At 42.8% G+C, this 20343-nt stretch overlaps 1 protein-coding gene across 7 annotated transcripts in view; it reads left to right on the forward strand.

The window, feature by feature from the left end:
- Positions 1 to 20343, forward strand: part of trio (trio Rho guanine nucleotide exchange factor) — a 446368-nt gene that overhangs the window by 327803 nt on the left and 98222 nt on the right. For all 7 annotated transcript variants that reach the window (XM_062979400.1, XM_062979401.1, XM_062979398.1 and 4 more), the window contains 2 exons: positions 5737 to 5836; positions 19075 to 19318. In XM_062979400.1, coding sequence (XP_062835470.1) covers positions 5737 to 5836; positions 19075 to 19318 — 344 coding nt within the window. The remainder of the gene's footprint in view (positions 1 to 5736; positions 5837 to 19074; positions 19319 to 20343) is intronic.

A 20343-nucleotide genomic window follows, 5' to 3' on the forward strand; every position in this document is an offset into this window, starting at 1 on the left:
CAGCCAGGCACTCATGAGATCCATCTTAGCTGTGTTTCTGACCTCTCTTTGAGAACTAGATGCCATAGAATCTTTTGGGGAGTAGGATTTGGCAGATGGACAAGATCTACAACTACTGCCTCCTCCCATAAATTGGCCTGTGTTCCCCTGGGTGGGTTTAGATCTGTAAATATGGAGGAGGAGAGAGTACTCCCCCAAGTTACTAGAGCCTGGGATTCGAATATCAGAACTGTGGACATAAAAGAGAGAGTGTCCTCCCAGTTTTCTGGAGTTGAGAACTCATTCCAGCACTCTTGAGGGAACCTGGATCTGACATCCCCTAGACCAGGGGGTCCTCAAACTTTTTAAGCAGAGGGCCAGTCCACAATCCTTCAGACTGTTGAGGGGCCAAATTATCATTTGAAAAAGAAATACGAACAAATCCCTATGCACACTGCACATGTCTTATTTGTTGTGCAAAACAACAACAATAATGAAAGAACAATAAAATATTTTAAAATGAAAACAATTTTAACCAACATAAACCTATCAGGCCAATGAGATAGTCAAGTTAATTAGGATTGTTGTTGTTGTTGTTGTTGTTGTTGTGTGCCTTCAAGTCAAGTGGGCGAGCCTAAGTCTAAAATTATTTATTTATTCATTTACTACATTTATTTACTACATTTATATCCCACCCTTCTCACCCTGAAGGGAACTCAGAGCAGCTGTATGTACATACAATATATTATATTATTAGCATAGCACAATATTAGCATTATATATTACTATATTGAACTATACTACTATACTGTAATATTATATGTAATATATAACATGTAATTCATATTATTATATGGTGTTATTATTAGTATTACATTGTATAACATGATAATATCAATATCATATGTATATATATTATATTATTAAAACTGATATAAAAATACTATATTATAAATGAGGGCGGGGGCCAGGTAAATGACCTTGGAGGGCCGCATCCGGCCCCCGGGCCTTAGTTTGGGGACCCCTGCCCTAGACCATCCCCCCTCACACAATGCCGGCTAGGTGCTCTGGTCTTTACACCTACTCCTCATCACTCTGAGGGCCCCACCTATGACCACTTGTTAACTGGCCATGCCCCATCTCCTTTTCAGGGGGCCAGTCGAACACTGGGCACCTAGTCTTTGCTGTGGAGCCCCCAAGAGAAGTAGGTCTGGTAATGGGAATTCCTACCATCTCTGGGAGGGGGAGGTATGATGGTAGGCACAGGACGAATACTAAAGGGAGGCTGAGCCGACGGGAGACCCAGCCCCCCTCTGACCTGCGGCCTATCCCCAGGTACATCTGTGACAGGCCACCAGTTTCCTCCCCTCCCACTCTGGTGTTGGTGAATGCTAGGTCCATAAGGAATAAAACTGCTATTATCAGGGATTTTCTTACTGACCAGGGAGTTGACCAAGTGTGTATCACAGAAACGTGGATCCAAGAAGGGGACAAGATCCTACTTCAGGAAATAACATGTTATGTAGTCACCCACCAGGTGAGGACTGGGAGGCGGGGGATGGGGGGGTGGCTATGCTCTCCCGAGAAAGCTTTTCTCTTAGGGCAGCTCCTGTGTTGAACATCTCTGGTATTGAAAGTGTTGGGCTAGTGTGGCATTCCCCTGAGAGTATAACCTTTCTACTGGTGAACCGTGCGCCTAGCGCACCAGCAGGCAGCATATCCCAGCTGCTCGAGGCTGTGTCGGAGTGGTCCTTGAGGTTCCCCAGACTTATCATCTTGGAGGACTTCAATGTCCACGCCGATGCAGACTCTTGTTCATTAGCAGCTATGGACCTAGTGTCTACCATGGAGACACTAGGACTCTCGTTCTGTAGTACTGGGCCCACGCATCAGGCAGGACATACGCTAGATTTGATCTTCAGTGCAGGAATTCAAGTGACCCAAGCCTCTACTATAGAGGTTCCATGGTCGGATCACTGTGCCCTGAGAGTCCAGTTGGAGCACGCCTACCCACCCTGCAAGGGTGCCAAGCCGATTTGGGCTCGCCCAAGGAGACTTATGGAACCAGTAGGTTCCGGAATGCCCTGAGGGACCTGGAGCTTGTCAGTGACTCGATCGATGTCCAAGTGGACACATGGAACATCAGGCTATCCAATGCACTCGACGAGATCACCCCTAGATGCCCTCTCCAACCCCGCCGAAATCTGTCTGCTTGGTTCCCTGAGGAACTTCGACCGATGAAGTGGGAAAAGAGACTGCTAGAGGGCGTGTGGCAAGAACTCCATGATGGAGCATCGAGATCAGCTTATAGGGCATTTATGGAGTCCTATGAGCTTGCTATCATCGAAGCAAAGTGGGTATATTATGCTTCTTTGATAGCATCCACCAGCTCACGCCCGGAAAAATTGTTCAAAATAATTCGATCTCTAATGACGGTCCCTACTGTCCCAAAAAATGATCAGGTTCTTTCAGTGGAGGCCTTTCAGAGCTATTTTGCAGACAAGATCTCGCTACTACGCCGGGACCTCCCCGCCACAATTGATACAATGAGAGAACTTGAGACTCTGTGGCCACTTGCTGGGTCCACCCTCGACCAGTTCATCCCGCTGGACGCAGAGGCTGTCAATAGGCAGCTAGACTGACCACTTGCTGCCTCGATCCGTGTCCCTCTTGGTTGGTGAAATCCTGCTTGGAGGGATTACTTGACCCTCTGTTGAAGATAATAAACAGCTCCCTTGAGCAAGGAGTTTTTCCAGAGGGTTTAAAAGAGGCGGTGGTCTCTCCCCTGCTGAAGAAACCAGATCTAGATCGCTCGATTCCCTCCAGCTACCACCCAGTTTCGAACCTTTCATTTCTTCACTTCACTTCACTTTATTTCTTAATTAGTCGCTCTCCACCAGAGTGCTCTAAGCGACTTACAATTTAACATATCATTCCACAATATAAAAACATTTAACATAAAAACATTCAACAGTGACTATTTGGCAAATTTGATCTGATTTACTTAAATGCACAACCAAACAGACAAGTCTTGAGCGCTTTTACAAAAGGTCGCAACTCCGATATTGCTCTAACATATGGAGGCAATGAGTTCCACAGAATTGGAGCATAGGTCAAAAAGGCTCTACGCCTTGTAGCTTCCAGGTGTACCTCCCTAGGGCCCAGTACGTTTAGGAGATTTTCCTGGGAGGATCAAGGTGACCACTGGTGAATAAAAGGAATGAGGCGGTCCCTAAGATATAATGGTCCTTGGCCATTTCGAGCTTTAAATGTCAGGATCAGTATCTTGTAAGAGATCCGATGTTCTATTGGTAGCCAATGCAGTTGTTTCAGAATCGGTGTAATATGGGATCTTATAGCAGCCTGGCCACCGCATTTTGGACCATTCGGATCTTCTGGGTTTTTGTCTTCGGAAGGCCAGCATATAAGGCGTTACAATAATCCAACCTAGTGGTGACTGTTGCATGGATCACCGTTGCCAATGCCTCTGACAAAAGGTAGGATGCCAATTTCCTTGCCTGGCAAAGATGAAAAAAGGCCTGCTTACTTATGGCAGTGATCTGGGCCTCCATTGTCAGCGATGAGTCCAACACAACCCCAAGTCTTTTAACAGTAGCAGACGGAACCAGAACTTCCCCATTGAAATCTGGGCAAGGTGATCGAGAGGGCAGTAGCGGAGCAGTTGCAGCAGTTCCTAGATGACACAGCCGGACTGGATCCCTTCCAGTGCGGTTTCTGTGCGGGGCATGGGACTGAGACTGTGTTGGTCTCCATCACAGATCATCTTCGATGCCAGCTTGATCAGGGCGGGTCGGCGCTGCTCGTGTTATTGGATCTCACAGCAGCATTTGACACAGTCAATTACAATCTTTTGACCCACTGCCTTGCCGTTGTTGGAGTCAGGGGGACAGCTTTAAATTGGCTGACCTCCTTCCTTCACAACCGTGGACAGCGAGTGGAGAGGGGAGGCCTGGTCTCTGAAAGGTCCCCTCTACTTTGTGGGGTTCCTCAGGGGGCCATTCTCTCCCCTCTGTTGTTTAACATCTATATGCGACCACTTGCTCAGCTGGTTTGAGATTTCAGGCTTGAGTGCTACCAGTACGCTGATGACACTCAGCTTGTGTTGAAGATGGAAGGCCGACTGGACTCTGTACCCGATAACTTTTATCAATGCCTCGAGGCCGTTACTGGATGGCTATGTGCCAGTAGGTTGAGGGTGAATCCAGCAAAGACGGAGATCCTATGGTTGGGCCGACCGGGCAGTGGAGATATCCAGTTGCCTACCCTGGATGGTGAGGCACTACACCCGTCATCACTGGTAAAGAGTCTGGGAGTCCTTTTGGACCCTTTGTTGACGATGGAGGCCCAGGTCCCCACTGTTAGCAGAACCGCCTTTTTCCATCTGTGGAAGGCTAGACGGCTGGCCCCCTATCTGTCTAGAGACGACCTAGCCACGGTGATCCAGGCCACGGTCACCTCAAGACTGCTGTAACGCCCTCTACATTGGCCTTCCTCTGTCGGTGATCCAGAAGCTCAAGTTGGTACAAAATGCAGTGGCTCAGCTTCTTGCGAGAGTCCCGTTGAGATGCCACATAACACCAATCTTATTACAGCTGTATTGGTTACCAATTGAGCACCGGATCGCCTTCAAAGTGATGGTACTTACCTTTAAGGTCTTACATGGTCTGGGGCCAATGTACCTGAGGGACCACCTCACCCCCTACCAACCCCAGAGATCCCTCCGTTCTGAGGACCAAGACCTATTGGAAGTTCCTAGTTTTAAGATCTTGCGCTTAACAGCAACTAGAGACAGAACCTTTACAGCAGTGGCGCCATCACTTTGGAACACCCTGCCACCTGAAGTTTGTGCCTTGCGGGACATATCAGCCTTCCGCAGGGCATGTAAGACACGCCTGTTTTGGCAGGCTTTTGATTTCTGTTATTGCTGGTTTTAAATTGTTTTAGATTTTAGTCTGTTTTGGAAGCCGCTCCAAGCCCTAGGGGAGTGGCGGCATATAAGTTCGAAGAATAAATAAATAAATAAATAGTTAAATTCTGATGTTGCTAAGTTAGATCACAGTACCCTAAGGTCTTTAGGTCTAATTACTTAAAGCAAATCTTGAACACATGTTTTATTCAGTTGCATGCTGCTTTGAGCCTTGTATTGTTGAGTCGGGATTCAAATATGTGGTTATGTTTCACTTATCAAGTCATTTTGACTTGCACACAAGTATATCTCATGAGGAATTTCAGGTCACCAGGTAACTGATTCTGTAGGTCTTGGATTGAACTGGTGTTGGATTGAACTGGTGTTCTAAAAGCACAGATTTACCAAAAAAATAAATAAATCTGTACCTTGGAGAGAGTAGTATTGCAAGTTCGTATTGGCATGTGCATAAATTCCCAGACTAGCCAAGACTTATTTCAATAGAATGATTCATAAATAAGCATGGTCAATATGCAAATTTGCAAGTAGACAATGTAATGAAATGTCCACTTTCTTTATTTCCTGTTGAGTTTCCATTATTCTTTCTAAATATACATGATCTATGTAATTTGTATTATCAGCCTGCACTAATCCTCATCAACCCAGAAAGCAAAATAGCATGCCTACAATAGGCAACTCTGATTTCTTTCTCTTAGGTTTTGTATTAAATGTTATTATTTGCATGCTTTTCTTCTATAAAACTGAATATTGACATCCTCAAAATGATGGTGCTTTTCGAGTTAATGACTCCCAATTTCCTGTTTTTACAGAGATGGAGAAGACCTGGATAGTCAAGGCGATGGCAGTAGTCAACCTGATACTATTTCAATTGCCTCCCGAACCTCACAAAATACACTAGATAGTGACAAGGTAAGACGAAAGCAAAATTTCTTTGCATGGTGAAAAGTAGCTCATCAAAAATTATTGGCAAGCAATTGTTTTGATTAACATTAACTTTTTATATATGAGAACCATACATACCATAGAATCATACCAGAGACTAAATCTGAATTTCATTTATCTAAGAATATAATCTTATGGTTGCTATCATTTGTTTTCATATCATTTTATTCCTTAAAGGAATTCAGAATAGCTGTTGCACTCTATCCTGGATTCATCTTTGCACTCAACACCACATAGGAGTCCAATGATACTAGCTAAACAGTTTATTCAAAAAAGCAAATATCAAAAAGCCAAAAGGGAAAAGGTAAGATGAAAAGCAGTGTCCAAACAGTAATAGGAAAAAGGCATTTAAAAGGCAACAAGGTTCTGTTGAAAGATGACAAAGTTTGGCAAAACCAGGATCAAAACAGCCTTAAATCCACAAACAGGAATACATGAACTTCTCTTAAAACATGATGACGAACATGAGTATCAGACCTTCCCAAAGATCTTAAACATAGACATGAAACTAGACTCAAGATATACAGGGTAATGCAGTGTTACCTGATCTGGCCCTCAAGTAAACAACCCCTTAATTTAAGGACTCCACAGAGCCAGGAAGTCATGCCGGTCACACCTGCTCTGTGGCCTCAATGATTTCTCACACTGTTGTTTGGCTTTTTCATTCTGTTGTTTCTCACTAATTCTCTGGGAATGACGTAATCTAGCTCCCTTCTCCTGGAGACCAAGTCTCAAACTTCTGCTAACTTCAGATGTGTTCCAGCTCTTTATTTGGTGTTGCTAAGGAATGTCTAGGGGAAAGGTCCTCCCTATCATCTGATTCCACAGCATCTTCCTGCCTGCTCTGGAGCTGTTTTACTTTTGCCAGGCACAGACCCATTCTCCCAAGCAGAATCTTGATATAAAATCCCCTCATTTCCCTCACTGGAAAACCCGTCTGTCCCCCCTGATATTCAGCAGTCAAGACATTGACATTTGCAAAATAGTACAGTTGGGCCACAATAATGACATCTTCAAGATATTGCACCCTTTTAATAGGTCTTGCAGATGCTTTCTATGCAGCTCAGGGTCTGCAAAGTTACTTCTTAACATGAATTTATTATATTTTGTTGCAAAGTCTATCAGTGCCCCTTGATTAATTGCCATTGTTGCCACAAGAAGTTTTAAGTAACATCTTATGTTACTTGTTACTTTTACATTAGGTTATTTGGGCACCCAGAGAAGTATATACAAATTCAATTGAAAATGGCTCAAAAATTCTTACAGTGCCCTTTTAAAAGTAGTTCCTACTACACATCCCCTCAGCTCACCAAAAAAGGCATGCTTTCATTTCGTGTTATGGATTTATTATCAGAAAAAAGTTGCACTTTTAAAAAGGTAATTTCATACAAGTTTCATGTTTCTTCCAAGTTCTGTCGCAGCTCTCTATATAACATATGTTTATAAGTTTGCATTAGTCAACATATACATTCTTAGGTATTTTTAGTTAATAGTTTTATTTTCTTAAGCTTGACCTTTAACTTCTTCATATATAAAACTTTCACAGCAGTATTATTGAGGGTTTTTGTCCCTTGACATTTATTTTTTCTTCTTAAAACATGTGCTTGAGCGGTGATAATCAGCTTAAAATTATTAATTTTAAAATATTGATGATACTCTTGAAAAAGGTAATTATAACATCATCTTCTAGTGTCAGTAGTACATAGATTCGTAAAAAGCCTTAAAGGAGCAACCCATCAATCCAGTGAAAAATCACTCATGTAATCTGAAGAGAGCCAGCAGAAAGTAACACAATTTAAAAAGGAATTACTGTTGTCATAAACCACATTTACTGTGGAATATATAAACCAAATTGTAATGGAGCTGCAGTGATTGTGTTGCTCTCTCCTGTCTCCCATGCACACCACAAACATCTCTAAGCTTCAGAGAAGAATTTCATTTGCCAAGAAAATTTCTCATCCGCTGACAGCAAACCTATTTTTTTTAAAAAAGCAGCAAACCTATGCTACTACTTTTCAAAGCCTCTTGAGATGTTCCTCAAGAAAGCTGTTCCAACTCTAAGCAGCTTTCCTACCTGAGAAAGGAGAACTTCGAAAGCATGGGCAAGTGTTTTTGAGACCAATCTAGCTGGCATCTTCAGGAGATCCTAGTGGGAATAATGTCTAACCTCCTGTACAAAGGAAGAGCTCTGAAGCATCTTCTCTTTCTATAAATAAATAAATCATTTTTACTAGATTCTACTTGTTCTTCCAATTGCTGTGTAAGAAATAATGCTTCTGCCTTCCAATATTAGGCTGAGGATTACAAAATTGAGATAATAGACTTCTTTTTATTTTAAACTGTTTATCTCTCATCTATCTATAATTTCTTACCAAAATTACACTAACATAATGTAATAGCTGTACATTACTTAATCATTAATTCTTTTTCTTGTTTCTGGTTGATTTATGATACCTTCAATCCTCCCCAGCACCCTAACTGTGTCTTTGGGATCCAACACAACATAAGTAGCCCCATGCTTAGCAATTTTCCATGATTTTATCACTGATAGGACACACTGCCAAAATATCTGTGGGTTCTCAGAGAGAAATACATTGCTTCAGGGAGTTTACAGCAGCAAATCTGTCATCTGCACTTCGCAGTATAACAACTACCTTACAGTTGCCTGGTCTGGCATCATCTCAGTGAAGCAGCGATGCTGAGATTTTTCTGAAATCCCTGATGTAAAAGGAACAGTTTCTGCACTGTGCAGAAATAGAACATTTTTGTTAGTTCATGGTAGGCCCAGTAGAGGGTGCTGTGAAAGAAAAGATTGAGGACTTTTAGGGGAGAAAATAGCATATTTCAGGGAATCTTACAGTTGCACTGTATGTGTTTAAAAGTAATGAATACATCTTTGTTCTCAAACCTCCCTTATTAAAAAAATATTAGACCTCTGTGTTGTGTAGTGTGTTGTTCAGCTGTTTTTCACATTCCCTTGGAAGTCCTTTAAAGCAATTGTTTGACTGTTTTGTACAAGTTAGGGACAAATCGAAGGGATAGAATTCAAGAGGCAAAGCAAAAAGAAGTGATTTAACTTTCACTTTTAACTAGTGTCACATAAGGCAAATACCAGCTTTATTTTTGCCCTGTTTAAGTGACTGAAGAGCACATTTGGAATAGTGAGTTTGAACAGAATAAACAGAAGTTGGTTAGCCTCTTAGACAAGCAGTTTACAATGAACAAAAGTATATTGCAGGATGTTTGGCTATGGCTGCATTGCACATCTTTGTGGCATAATAGAAGGTCTTTTAGAGCTCAAAGAGCTGTGCCTGTTTAGCCTGCAAAAGAGAAGACTGAGACGAGATGTTGCACCCCAAGGCAGCGTGAGCACTGGAAACCAAACAGAGATCAATAATCCTATAATATCTTTATTAAAACAATTATAACTTCAGGAATGAATAAGTGGAAAGGATGAGTGAGCAATAGTCCTTTATAAAAAGGTATGAATTAGTCCAAAGAGTTGAAGAGAAATGTCCAATATTATTGTCCAATGTCCAGAAACCGAAATATGCTCAAAACTGTTGGAAAGTTCTTGAGCGGGGAAAGCAAACAGAAAGCAAGAGTGAATAACAAGGTCCAAAGTCACTAGAAAGTCTTTGATATCAAGGCAGGAACGAGATGAAGCTAAAACCAATCTTGATTCAGGAACAAGGCAAGGAAGTGAATTTATTCCGGTTTGAATCGGGAGTCGCGGCTTGGCTTGACCGCCAGGAACAGGAAACTTGGCTTGGTGAAATCAGGGAACTGGAGTCAGTGAAGTGTTCTCAGGAAATCGCTACGTTGACACCGCAAAGTGTTTACAGTGTAGGACACTTTTATGGAACTTAGATCTAATCCCATCGAAGGGAAACCAAACTCCCCAGAGGTTCCCAAAGGAATCTCCTATCCATTATCCCCTCGAGATGCCAAATGTTGACTCCTTCGAAGCCCTTGTTTTTCTGATCTCTGGCGATGCAGAAACTCCCTTCTGTTAAAGGATACATTCCCTGGGGAACTCGGGACATCTGGTTCTACCACGGGAGTTATATTTTCAGTATCTCTCCCAATTAAGGAAGCATCCGAGCTATCAACAGCTGGGCTCTGTAATTGGAAGGAACTGTGAACTAGGTAAAAAGTCAGAATAAGCTTCATCCTGGTCAAAGTTCATTTCTGAATCAGGTTCAGAACCCAAAGGTGGCTGGGGTATGACAGGAGACATGGTGAGGGCCATGTATAAATATGTGGGGGGAAGTCATAGGGAGGAGGGAGCAAGCTTGTTTTCTGCTGCCCTGGAGACTAGGATGTGGATCAGTGGCATCAAACTACAGGAAAGGAGATTCCACCTGAACATTAGGAAGAACTTTCTCACTGTGAGAGCTGTTCAGCAGTGGAACTCTGCCGCGGAGTGTTGGTGGAGGCTCCTTCTTTGGAGGCTTTAAAGTAAAGGCTGTCCTGCTTCTTGGTAGGGGGTTGATCTGGATGGCCCACGAGGTCTCTTCTAACTCTATGATTCTATGATTCTATTTTCATGGATGTTACTGTTCTATTTTGATTTTGTGTGTGTGTATTCAGTTTTTGATTCGTGTAAGTTTGATCAGCAATCAATTGAAGATGTAATTGTCTTTAACATTATATGACATGATAGGTCAGCCTTTTACTTTAGGTCTTTCTCAGCAAGAATATTGGGAGCAAGAGGAGAGGGACTGAGATGTTATAGAAGTGGTGCAGTTAGTGAACACAATTCCCTTCTGATCTGGTGAGGGAGACAGTGTTTGAGTAGGACAGCACTGCATATTGCTTCATAATTCTGATAGTACGGCTTTAAGGAAAAGAATGTGAGATGTGACATTAGCAGTAGTTATAACTAATTAGTTGGAAAAAAAAATGGTGTTCCAAAAAGTAACCTATAGGCTTTGTTCACATTGTCTGTGTGAGGTCGCTCCAGGAGTTTAAAGTTGCCCTGGGGAGGAATGGCTTTTGAACACTGTGTGTACAGAAATACCAACCCTCCACAGTGGCAAGGAAAGGTCACCCACACATGTAAGACACATACACAGGCAGGCATCCAAACCTGATTATTGATCATTGTAAGTTACCAAAAAGTAAAGTAAAATAAAGAGAACTCAAGGTTAGGAGAATGTTTGCCTGTGTGTCTATATGTGTATACCTAAGCCACAGTATCATAATAAATAATACAGTTTTAATTATTTTGATAGGATGATACAGCTTTCTGTTTTGCACAAGCTGACAACTTGCAGAGGCTGAGATCCAGTAGCAACCTACTACACACTAGAAATTCCCTACTAAAAGTGACTTAGAAGTATCCTGGTTATTATTTGGCCCTGGGAGTGCGGGAAAGAGGGAAGACATAGAGAAGGTGACCAGTTATCAACATTATACTGGTTTGACTAGAATTTCATTCTTTTATCTGCTGATATGTTGTATTCATCTTTTTTTCTATAGATACACATACCTACACATACACAAAATCTGGGGCCATTACATCTTATATAGTGGTAGTATTACGATTCCACTTTAATTGTCATGGTGCCTTCTTATGGAATTCAGAGGTGTGTAGTTTGATGAGACATTAGAGCTCCCTGGTTGAAAATAAGTGTATGGGAAGTAGCCCCATGAGGAAGGGTTCCTCCTCCTCCACCTGTAGCTAGTGCTAGTGAAGCCTCATCTACTCGATATGTGGACAGAGAAAGAGAATGGAAACTGGCTGTTGAATGGTTTAATCGCTGTAAAGAAATGTATAGGCTTGTAGTTTTCCTGAAGGCTGCATCTTCTGACCTAGAATCCTTATTCGCTAAATTATTATGCTTTATGATGCATTGTGTGAGATAAGTGCTCATTTTTATGATGCAGTTCACTTTGATACAGTTCCTTGAGAATTAATGGCTTATCTCTGGGCAATTAGGAACAGTTTGAAATGTAGTCTAACAAGGTATGAGTAAAAAATGTTTGCACAGAAGTGGTCAAGAAAGAAATAACACTTCCTAATTCCCCCCTCCCCCCCCCCCCCCCCCCCCACACACACAATTAATATTTAGTTTCCTTACAACTTCAGTTTGACTAGCTGGCTGCTTACCTTAGGAAACTGTAATGAGATAATTATAAAGGGCAAGAAAGGAATAGTGCTTTTTATACCCCAATATGTAAGAATTTTGAGATATGCCATATACTTAGATAATTATAGTGTAGAATAAAATTTGGTTATTTTAGCACTGTAGAAATGATACATAAACTGGAACAGTAGGGCCCACATAGTGGTTGGTGACTTTTACTGAGTTAAAAGAATCTTTTAAAGGTGTTTTCTACTCCTTGTTTCATGGGGAGCACTTTTTTGTGTCAGAAGTGACTTGAGCAGTCGTTCTCAACCTGAGATCCCCAGATATTTTTGGACTTCAACTCCCAGAAATCCTAACAGCTGGTAAACTGGCTGGGATTTCTGGGAGTTGTAGGCCAAAACCATTTGTGGACCCCAGGTTGAGAACCACTGGACTTGAGAAACTGAAAGTCGCTTCTGGTGTGAGAGAATTGACCATCTGCAAGGACATTGCTCAGCCTAATGTTTTTTGATGTTTTTACTATTCTTGTGGGAGGCTTCTATCATGTCCCCGCATGGGAGCTGGAGCTGATAGAGGGAGCTCATCTGTCCTCTCCCCGTGTTGGATTCAAACCGGCAACCTTCAGGTCAGCAACCCAACCTTCAAATCATCAGCCCTGCTAGCACAAGGGTCTAATCTACTGCGCTACCAGGGTCTCCAGGGGAAGCACTGAAAAACATGTGCATGAAAGTCAGTACTTTCACCACCTCCTGGCTGAAATGCTCTTAATCAGTGATAGTAGAAACTATTTGTGTGTAAAATAACCACCTTGTCACCAGGGGTGGTTCAACCGCAAGGCAAATTAGGCAGTTGCTTAAGGCACCATCCTCTAGGGGGCGCCGTTGAGGCACCTCCTGCCTCTGTGGCCTGGCCTGCCTCTGCAGTGGCCATGGCCAGGCCGCGGCCATAGGAAGGCCACGTCTGGACGGAGGTGCCTCAACAGCGCCCCCTAGAAGATGGCGCCTTCAGCAACCGTTGAGGCACCTCTGCCCAGGCATGGCCTTCTGCCATGCGGCGCTGCCGGGCTGTCTCCTGGGCCCGATCCAGCAGGCGAGGGGTTAAGTGGCAGTGGGCAGGGCTTCAGGCAACACGGCCAGCCAACCAGGTGCTCACTGGAGAAGTTGCCCCGGGGCGGCCGGGGAGAAGTTGGCCGGCCGACAGACAGCGGCTCGGTGCTGCCAACTTCTGCCCAGCCACCCTGGGGCAACTTCTCTAGTGGCTCAGACTGCGCCTCAAGCTTGGGCCACTCCGTGCAGGCGCGGCAGCGGGCACCTGATTGGCTGGCCGTGTGGCCTGAAGCCCCGCCCACTGCTGCTTAACCCCTCACCTGCTGTGGCATTCCGGAGGCGGGCCAAGAGCCACCCACTCTTCAGCCAGGAGTTCCTCATCCACAACCATGCTGACATCGGCTTCTGCCTGGTGCTCTGCATCCTGGTCTCGTTCATGTTCGAGGTGAGCGGCTCCCCCCTCCCCTTGCTTCGCCCTCAGGTCTCTTCATCACTCCCTCAGGCAAGGCCAAGATCTCCCACAGAGGACCACAGCCTTCCAGATGTGGCTGTCGAGCAGGTATGGGCAAACTTGGGCCCTCCAGGTGTTTTGGGCTTCAACTCCCACCATTCCTAACATCTTGAGGCCCTTTCCTTTTCCCCCTCAGTCGCTTAAGTGGCAGAGAGGGAAAAGGAAAGGCCCTCAGGCTGTTAGGAATGGTGGGAGTTGAAGCCCAAAACACCTGGAGGGCCCAAGTTTGCCCATGCCTGCTGTCGCACAACTCCTATCAGCTCCAGTCATGATGTCTGGTGATGAGGAAAATGGGAATAGAATCGTAGAGTTGGACTAGAATAGCTTTATTTGTACTGCACGACGAAATTACATGCCTTCTCCTGCACATACCACAAAACAACACCCCCACCACAGAGTCCCCAAAGCCACATCAATGCGAAACCACAGAGTCCAACATAACCCCAGCTCCAGGATAAAAGCTTCAGTCTGTCCTTGTCTTTGTCACCCTGTACCATCTGCCAGATGGCAATATTTTTTTTAAAGATATGCCCAATGAGGTGGATCCCCAAGAATGCTCTGACCTTTCTTAAGGTCTATGGCAAGGACTGAAGTTTTTACAGATTTAACTTCTGACAATGTTGTTACTGCAAGTTTATTTTATGCAATTCTATCTTTATTTGCAGTCAATTTGTTAATAGCTAATGTGTTTGTAGTCAATGTTTTCAATACCTTGCAATGTTTGGTGCTAAAATCGTAAATATAGTAATTCCTTCATAACATTACATGTAATTAACTACTTTTTCTGTCGTTTTGTTGTAAAACATGAAGTTTTGGTGCTTAGTTTGTAAAATCATAATTTAATTTGATATCTAATAGGCTTTTCCTTAATCCCGCCTTTTTATCCAACATTTTCGCTTATCCAACGCTTTTATTTTTCAGTTATTGGTTTGGGGGGGGGGGGCAAAATTCTGTTCGCTTACACTTGAAAATTACCTAGGGCCCTGCTTGTCACTGAGCTATAGTCTCCTTCCTTCCCAACTTTGCTTCATGTTTTTATTTATTTCTATCACATTGCTTCCTGAACTCTTGTTTTCTTACTGAGGCACTAAACCAAGTCCCAAAAAATCTCATGGGGACGTGGACTTGTTCAAGAAACTCAATGTTTTTTAAGCATCCCTCCTATATAACAAGGCTGGTCAAGCCCAGGTTTTAACCATCTGTTCACAAAACTTTTTTTGTGCACATTTTCTAACATTTTGACACTTTCTGTTCACACTGTAAAAGAATAAGGCAATTTTCCCAGACTGCTCTAGGCATACAGCTGTTTTCAATTGTTTCTCACTCCACTCTACAGAGAACCATGAAAAATAAATCAGCACTGAGAAAACCTCAAGACCTTTTCGTTTCCCCCTCCCCAAGCTCCCCTTGGCATAACTTTGAATGAACTAAGATCTAATATAACTGGGAGAGAAGTGAGATGGGGAGGCTGGGGAAGGGTACCCCAAATAGATTTAGAATGTTTCTGAAGGCAAGCACCTCATAACTTGAGTCAAGATTGTCCTGGGAGACTAAGTAAGGAGCAACATGAGTAATTCCTCCTTGTCTCTTGCTGAATCCATGCTGATTTATTTTACTTCATTATGAGAAACATAAGGCTTCCTTTTTACCTTCTCCTCTCCTTGAACACCCTGTTGTGCAAAACTGGGATTAGAAACCCACACTAGTAGGTAATGGTCATGGGAAAGTTTGCCAAACAGCCTTACCAAATTTGTTTCAGATAACATGATTAACCTGTACATTATATTTACACGATTACCTGGCAGATGCTGCCTGCACACTTTTTTGCAGCAAGACACATTATTGTCTTGGCCATCCAAAAAATGAAATGCAAAGATACAGAATGGGGGACGATGCCTGGCTCAACAGCAGTACGTGTGAAAAAGATCTTGGAGTCCTCGTGGACAACAAGTTAAACATGACCCTACAATGTGATGCGGCAGCAAAAAAAAGCCAATGGGATTCTGACCTGCATAAATAGGGGTATAGCGTCTAGATCAGGGATCCCCAAACTTTTTAAACAGGGGGCCAGTTCACAATCCTTCGGACTGTTGGAGGGCCGGACTATAGTTGGCCACCGAGCAATAATAATAATAATAATAATAATAATAATAATAATAATAATAATAATAATAATAATAAAGAGGGTTGGAAGAGATCCCTTGGGCCATTGAGTCCAACCCCCTTCTGCCTTTGTGCACCAAAAGCACAAGCAAAGCACCCCTGACAGATGCCACCCAGCATCAATGTTAATAATAATAACAATAATAATAATAAGTGTTGGAAGAGAAGAAGAGACCCCTTGGGTCATTTAGCCCAATCCCCTTCTGCCCTTGTGCCATGAGGGCCGGATAAATGGCTTTGATGGGCCGCATCCGGCCCCCGGGCCTTAGTTTGGGGACCCTTGGTCTAGATCCAGGGAAGTCATGCTACCTCTCTATTCTGCCTTGGTCAGGCCACATCTGGAATACTGTGTCCAATTCTGGGCACCACAGTTGAAGGGAGATGTTGACAAGCTGGAAAACGTCCAGAGGAGGTGACTAAAATGATCAATGGTCTGGAGAACAAACCCTATGAGGAGCGGCTTAAAGAGCTGGGTATGTTTAGCCTGCAGAAGAGAAAGCTGAGAGGAGACATGATAGCCATATACAAATATGTGAAGGGAAGTCATAGGGAGGAGGGAGTAAGCTTGTTTGCTGCTGCCCTGGAGACTAGGACGTGGAACAATGGCTTCAAACTACAGGAAAGGAGATTCCACCTGAACATCAGGAAGAACTTCCTGACTGTGAGAGCTGTTCGGCAGTGGAACTCTCTGCCCCGGAGTGTGGTGGAGGCTCCTTCTTTGGAGGCTTTTAAGCAGGGCCTGGATGGCCATCTGTTGGGGGTGCTTTGAATGAGATTTTCCTGCTTCTTGGCAGGGGGTTGGACTGGGTGGCCCACGAGGTCTCTTCCAACTCTACGATTCTATGATTCAAAGACACAAATTTTCTGTAAGAGGTGGACTTTCATATGGATTTCTTATTATTAGGCATCTATCCAATTTGTTTGCTTTCAAGCAGAAAGCAATGAGACTGAAAAACATGACAGCCATGTATAAATATGTGAGAGGAAGTCATAGGGAGTAGGGAGCAAGCTTGTTTTCTGCTGCCCTGGAGCCTAGGACGTGGATCAATGGCATCAAACTACAGGAAAGGAGATTCCACCTGAACATTAGGAAGAACTTCCTGACTGTGAGATCTGTTCAGCAGTGGAACTCTCTGCCTCGGGCTGTGTTGGAGGCTCCTCCTTTGGAGGCTTTTAAACAGGCTGGATAGCAAAAAAAACGTTAGGAATCAAATTTAAATTAAAACCAGAAACATACTTATTAGGATTCACAACTACAACATTAAACAAAAATGAAAATAGAATATTATTCCATATTAGCGCAGCAGCAATATTGACTTTAGCAAGAATATGGAAAAAGGAAGAAGTCCCAAATGTTGAAGATTGGCTGATTAAAATAATAGATATTATGCACATGGATATACTGAACACAAAAGATAAGAGAAGGGAAGAATAAAACAGATTGGGCAAAAGTCGTAAACTTCTTAAGAGAAAGAAGAATGAACTTCATGATAGATCTGTCTTGCATATAAAAACAAACAAAAAGATGGAGGTTAGAATAAATGAAAGAAACTATCGAAGAAAACGAAAGAAAAGTCTTCGAAGCATGGATGGGAAGTCAAAGCACCACTCCCCCCCCCTTTTTTTTACTTTTATTTTATTTATTTTTCTCTCCTCTTATTTCATACACACACACACACACACACACACATATATATACACTGTTTTTTATTCTATTTTTTAATTTTTTTTCTCTCTGTGTCCCTCCTTCACTTACTCTCTTTTCCTACTATTCTCCACTATCTAGTCTGTTCCCCCACTTTCAATGTATTCTTATCCTTAAGAAATAAATAAAAACTATATTGCAAAAAAAACAAAAAAAAAACAGGCTGGATGGCCATCTGTCAGGGGTGCTAGGAATGCAATTTTCCTGCTTCTTGGTAGGGGATTGGACTGGATGTCCCGCGAGGTCTCTTCCAACCCTGTGATTCTATGATTCTGTCTTCATGGATTTTACTGTTCTATTTTGATTTTGTGTGTGTGTGTGTGTACAATGTTTGATTTGTGTAAGTTTAAACAGCAATCAATTGAAGATGTAATCATCTTAAACATTATATGACTTAACATGTAATCTCCTTGTGTTGAAATTCTGGAAAAACTGAAGGGGCTGCATCATAACTTCGGACCACATCTTCCACTATGAACCAGCACAGGCTCTAAGATCTGCCGGGAGACCCCCCTCCTCTTGATCCCACCACTGTCACAAGCACAGTTGGTGGGAATGAAGGAGAGGGCCTTCTCAATGGTGGCCCCCGACTTTGGAACACCCTCCCAAGTGAGATTAGGCAAGCACGCACACTGTCCTACTTTTGCAGGGAGTTGAAAACCTGAATGTTTCAGCTAGCATTTGAGAATGCCTAGTCCCTAGTTATAAATGCCCAGTTCCTAGGTTCCCTGATAATATTTTATTCTCTGCACTTCATCCAATACCCCGGCCCTATGGTAGGCTGCTTGTACTATCCCACTCCTGGCCCTTTTATTGCCTGGTCACACCCATTGTACTGTTAGTTTTGTTGAGCATTGTTTAAATTGAGTTCCAACACTGCTGTCTTATATTTTTATGTTTTATTTTAATTGTGCTTTTATCTGGATTGCTATATTTTACTATGTTCTTATCTTAATTGTGTTTTTCCTTTAATTGATTGTTTTATATTTATGCCATGTGGCATTTTGTCCCATATGTAAGCCATCCTGAGTCCATTTGGGGAGATGGTTGGTGGGGTATAAGGATAAAGAAGTTGTTGTTGTTGTTGTTGTTGCAACATAATTCAATGATACACGTTAGCATCTAATATACTCATGATAGCATTACAGCTATGTTTCAAATTTGTAGCTTTCCAGGATATAAGATACCACACTAACTAAATTGTTAACAGAGAATCCCAAAACTAACCACCATCTTCAGAACAAGAGGCTCCTCTTGTTTGCTGATAGTATCACTTTTGACTAAAAAGTTCAATACAAATATTGGGAAACCCAACGCAGTCATTAATATGAATGGTTTCTGTTATGTCTTAGCAACTGGAAATCTGTTATGTGATGTTGATTTACTTTGCATATGCTTTTATATAGTCTGGGTTTGTCTGTAATACGTATTTTGCAACAACTTTTATGTGATTTTTCTGGTGAAACCTTTCTTTATTGTGTGATGCCATGCATGCCCCACTCCATATACAAAGTTAGCATTTGAACACAATATGAGAATTGATTCTTGCTACTAGTTGTTTAGCGTACTCTTAAATAGTTGTGAGCCTTGCATTAGAAATTTGTCTAGATACATGACATATACCTCCGGAATTATTAAACCTACAGTGCTGATTGTCCTCCCATTTTTGTTGGCTTCCTCCACAGCTGTCAGGTGGATGTGAGTTGACAGTGGTCATCCATGATTTCACCGCATGCAACAGCAATGAACTGACAATCCGTCGGGGTCAGACAGTGGAGGTTCTGGAGCGGCCGCATGACAAACCTGACTGGTGCCTAGTACGAACCACTGACCGGTCCCCAGCTGCAGAAGGGCTGGTCCCCTGTGGATCTCTCTGCATTGCCCACTCTAGGAGCAGTATGGAAATGGAGGGCATTTTTAACCACAAAGGTAGGCAAATGGAGAGATTCAAGTAGTGCACTGTTGTTTCTTTTCTTATGCTTTTTAAACCACTCAAGTGGGTAGTTTAAAAATTTTCCTTATTGGGGCAGAGACTTTTGACTTTCCATGTTTTCTGGAACTCAGTTCTTAGCAACCTACATTGGTAGGTAATTCCCTACCAATGTAGCCAGTGGGAATTATCTGAAGTGCCACAAATTGCCCCCTTATGACGAAATAGTCATATTGTTGAAGTTTGTGCCTGCACCTGAGGTCAGTGGGGATTCTGGACCTGCAAGCCAGCCTGATGTAACTGGGGATTATTGGCCTGAAGGGTCAGCAAGAGATTTTATGCCCTGAAATTGAGCATTTTCTGTCTGAAGGCCACATTCCAGAAAGGCTGTTCTCTAGAGAAGCAAGGTCAGAAACTGAGATGAGCTCAGAAGAGGAGATTCCAGGTGTTCTGCTTAATGAGGAGATTTACGTTCCATCAATTTAGGTCAGTTTAGCAGGGTTTGCGAAGGTCAAGATGCTTGTTAGCGAAAAAGTCCTTATCAGTTTCTCAGGGGAGAAGGCATGATTTTCTGTCTATATTAGCAAGACCAAAAGGCTTTTTCGCCAGTGTGGTCAACGTTGGTTTTTGAGGATACATCTCTTGCCAAGGCAAGCCTGCTAAGGGATTTTTAGTTCCATGTTTCCTATTGCTCAAGTTCCATGCTTTCAAGTTTTAAGGACTGTATATATGTATATATACTTGTAAAACAGACTTACATAGTCTGTTAAACTCTTAGCCATTTATTACACACTTAATTGGTATAAGACATCCATGTACTCAGAATAGGCTTTGTGTTCTGTTTAATGTATTTGTCAGCTGTCAGACCTTTCATAATACAGTAGAACCCCGGTACTCCGAGTTAAACCGGCGGACCGCAACTCGGTCAACCGGATAACTCGGATTACCAGGCGGGACGAAGGCTGGACTGGGAGGAGCTGCAAACGCCTCCCGGTTCAGTCCTCGTCCCCATGGAGAGGCCTCT

Source organism: Anolis carolinensis, chromosome 4 (assembly GCF_035594765.1).
Source record: "Anolis carolinensis isolate JA03-04 chromosome 4, rAnoCar3.1.pri, whole genome shotgun sequence".
Classification (NCBI taxonomy): Eukaryota; Metazoa; Chordata; class Lepidosauria; order Squamata; family Dactyloidae; genus Anolis; species Anolis carolinensis.